The sequence below is a fragment of the Helianthus annuus genome, chromosome 14 (genome assembly GCF_002127325.2).
Source record: "Helianthus annuus cultivar XRQ/B chromosome 14, HanXRQr2.0-SUNRISE, whole genome shotgun sequence".
NCBI lineage: Eukaryota > Viridiplantae > Streptophyta > Magnoliopsida > Asterales > Asteraceae > Helianthus > Helianthus annuus.
In genome coordinates this window covers 42,462,830-42,466,585 of record NC_035446.2, presented here as the reverse complement: position 1 = coordinate 42,466,585, position 3,756 = coordinate 42,462,830, and the positions used below count along the sequence as shown (strand labels likewise).

Genomic DNA, 3,756 nt, shown 5'->3' with positions numbered 1-3,756 from the left:
ACCTATAAAGTGGCCGACAACTCTTCACTATCTCCAACTAATTTTTTAATTGAACCATTCTTTTAAGTGAGCCTGATTGGACCAACTTATGACTTTCCAATTTTCAACAAAAAACGATTATAGAACCGATATAACATGCACAATTAACTAGCCGCCTATTTACCGACAACACTTAATATCTACAAATTCAATGATTGGGCTGTCGTATAATGTTTTTCACATGTAGCCTTGAAGACGATGACACAAACGCGAACCTCAATCAAATCAATATGAGCGGACCACTAATGTATCAATAAGCGAACCTGAATGTGACTTATCAGCGAACCAACCTTTCTTACCCTTTGAGCGAACCAGAATCTTATCCGTATAAGCAACCCATTAGTTGTTCACAAAAGCAGTCCATGTCAGATCTGATCGTATGACGCAAAACCGGACCGAAAAATAGCGATTACTCCTAAACGGCTTGGAGATTCGAGCTGAAACTTGGTAGGGTTGTAGATCGGGTCTATGTGCACAACATATCCAAAACTCAGACGATTTGGACCGTATTTACCCGTTCAATTTGACGAAAAACGATGAAAAACGTGAAAAATATGAAAAAGATGAAGAAATAAGTGAAATCGGATCTGAATCGGCTCAAATCTGGTACGAAAACGATGTGTTTGATCAAGCAATCGAGCTCCTAGCTCTGATACCAATTGTAGGACCGGTTTTGAGACCGTTCGATTGCGTAACGAACGTTTCACGTGCGGAATCCGTGAACGAACGTGACCGAACACACGATAACGTACTACTAATGTGATTCCATTGCTAAACTTGACGTGTACGGTACAAGAATCACAAATACAATACTTTCTCTCTCTACTTTCTCTCTCTAGAAAGTCTTCTCTCCAAGTCTTCTCCAAATCTTCTATCAAAATCTAACTAACTCATGACATAATCCCCTATTTATATGGTCAAGGCACTTTAATGATAGTTATCGTTAATTACAAGTTTGCCACCTTGCCATTTCTATCTAGATACGACATTATGCGCTTGATATCTTCCGGCTTTTCACTACGACTCGGATTGATGAAGGCGATAGACAATAAATGCATCAACACATATCATTCTTTCGAACTGGGTAATCCAAACATCTAACCTTCGGTAGTTCATCTACATCCCACCAAGGTAATGACATGATGTCATATAAACGTTCAAAGTATTGAACTCCGCATTCTCACCTAATCGCATACGCATTCACATGAGGTAAATAACCCCAACTTATGATATCACCGAGAGACACACTCCTATCACGCTGATAATACTTCAACGGTCTCTTAACTTTTCTCTCATGACTCTTTCTGAACCTCTTCGATCTATCTTCTTTTTCCGTTTCCTTTTAAGTTCTCTCGAAGTTCTTTTCTTTTACTGCCTCAGTCACCTTTTGTCTTAATTCTTCTCTATTTTCCTCTGCAAAGAACTCCATAAGTGTAGGAAACTTAGAAGTATCTTCAACTACATCTTCATCATCCATCCAATCTTCAATCTCAACTCGATCATACTTATCAGCCTCTTCAACATACTTATACGTGTATTCAGGCTGATGATTGATATCAAAAGACTCCAAATCTTCTTCAAAATCAAACTTGAACTCCGGATTCACATCTTGCAACATTTCTCTATAAACATTTAAACTCAAGAATAACTTTTCAGAATGCTCAACGATCTGAGACTTACTAGACTCCCCCTTTCCACTTGCTTCCCCTGATTCTTCATTTACTGAATCATTCATCAGATCATCAACCTTTTTCTCAGTGGAAGCTTCTGTAACTTTTAAACCTGTACCACCTGCAGCGTCGTCATCATCATCTTTACCAGATCCATGACTACTTGCAGAGAATACTTTTTCATCCTCTTCATCTTCCTCTTCATCCTCTTCTTCATCATCTTCATCATCACTGTTACCCATCAACTCTTCTAGATGTGTTTCCTCCTCAAACATACCAGATATTGCAGTGATAGGCTCGGGATTATCAACCACCATAGAAGGTACTATTGATCTTTCAGTAACAACTGAGCTTCCTTCAACTCCCTTACCTTTATCTTTCATTTGTCTTTCAATCTCTGCTTGACGTTCAGCTCTAAGCTCTTCGACTTGCAGCTCTTTCAACTTTTGATCTACCGATGTTCCGAGCATGCTTTCGACAACTTTGTTTAGCATATAGAACTCGTGATCTCTTAATGCTTTGGGTGCTTCAAATTCTTTGTTCTTCAACTTAAAGTATTCATTCTGTTCATCACGTCTAGCTTTCTCTTCCTCAAGTTCAGCAACTTTAACTTTCAAGATATCAATCTCAGATTGAACAGCATCAATCTTTTTCACCAACTCTTGATTTTCATTTTCTAAAATCTTCACACGCATCTCAAGAAGTCTTTCTCTATCAGAAACTTTCTTATTTTCAGCTGCCAGCCTTTTGTTTTCAGCAACAACTTCTTCAACTCTCTTTTCAACATTTCTGACTTGTGAAGTGATAGCAAAATCAAAGTCTCCAACATCTAAAAGATTATCCTGTGGAGTATAAAGACCTCTGCTCGACAAACCAGCTTGCACTTGGGTGAGTGGAGGTGTTTGAAATATATCTTGTGAGGTAGCAAGAGGTTGTTGTGGTGGTGTTTGATGAATAGGTGATGGTTGTCTTGGAGGTGTTGGTTGTTTAGGTGGTGAGGATTTTGGTGGTGGAGTAGGTTGTCGTGGTGGTGATTGGATAGGTGACAGTGGTGGTGTTGGTTCATGTGGTGGTGTAGGTGGTTTCTTGGTTTGTTTCTTCTTTTTGAGCACAATCTTTGGTACTTTGATCTTTGGAGTAGCTTTGACAATCTTTGGAGAAACTACTTTCTTTCGAACTCCAACTTTCTTTCTAACTCTTGGAGAAGATTGCGATCCTGAGACATGCTCTGGAGAAGGCACATAAACATCATCGTCGTCCTTTTCCTGTCTCTTTCTCTTTCGTAACAGCTTCTCCTTGAACTTGATGAACTTGTTGTACTTTTATCTACATCGTCACCCTCAATATCATCAACAACTTTCTCTTTCTCTTTCTATGCTTCAACATTTACAACTTGTTCAACATTAGCAACAACTTCTGGCCCTGTTTCCAAGACATCTGAATCAAATAACACATCAACATTGAATGGATCATCTGCTGTAGCTGCCACTTGTTCTTTCTCTTCAGTAACCACTGGATTATCTTCTTCCGGTTCATCAACCAAAGACATTGTTGTAGCTTTCTTTTGCTTCTTTCTTGGTTGTGAAGAAGATCCTTCAACTTGTTTAACAGTAGGAGTGGCTTTTCTGGTCTTTTTCTTTTGTTCCTTCAAGAACCATTCACTTCTTTTTGATATGATTTTTTAAGAATTTTCATCTCTTCAGCATAACCCTTCTCTTTTCTTTCTTCTTCGTTTCTCCAATGTTCATGATTTTCAGGATCAGGATCCTGATAATTACTATCTTTAATAGCTCCAAATAGTTCAGCAGATTTTGTTGGCTCTGGATGTTTTGGATGATATCTGGCTAAAGATCTAATAGAATCATTATCCATGTGCGATAACACCAACATATCATTTTCTTCATCTCTATTCAAATTAGGATATGCATGATCCAAGTCTTCCTGTCCGAAACTATTTCATCAACCATGTAATGGAAAACAATATGAGAGAAGTTATATTTTTTGTTCAATAAAGAGCTACAACCACGCATTATATCAAATCCTCCTT

The 3,756-nt window shown here is 38.3% G+C and overlaps 1 protein-coding gene across 1 annotated transcript; it reads right to left on the bottom strand.

Moving 5' to 3' along the window:
• Positions 1 to 1,381: 1,381 nt before the first annotated feature.
• LOC110907195 (MAP7 domain-containing protein 1-like) lies at positions 1,382 to 3,258 on the bottom strand. Its single transcript, XM_022152211.1, has 3 exons — positions 3,100 to 3,258; positions 1,948 to 3,028; positions 1,382 to 1,851 (listed from the first exon to the last, which is right to left on the bottom strand). The coding sequence occupies exons 1-3, from the start codon at positions 3,256 to 3,258 to the stop codon at positions 1,382 to 1,384; spliced, it is 1,710 nt and encodes a 569-aa protein (XP_022007903.1).
• Positions 3,259 to 3,756: the final 498 nt, after the last annotated feature.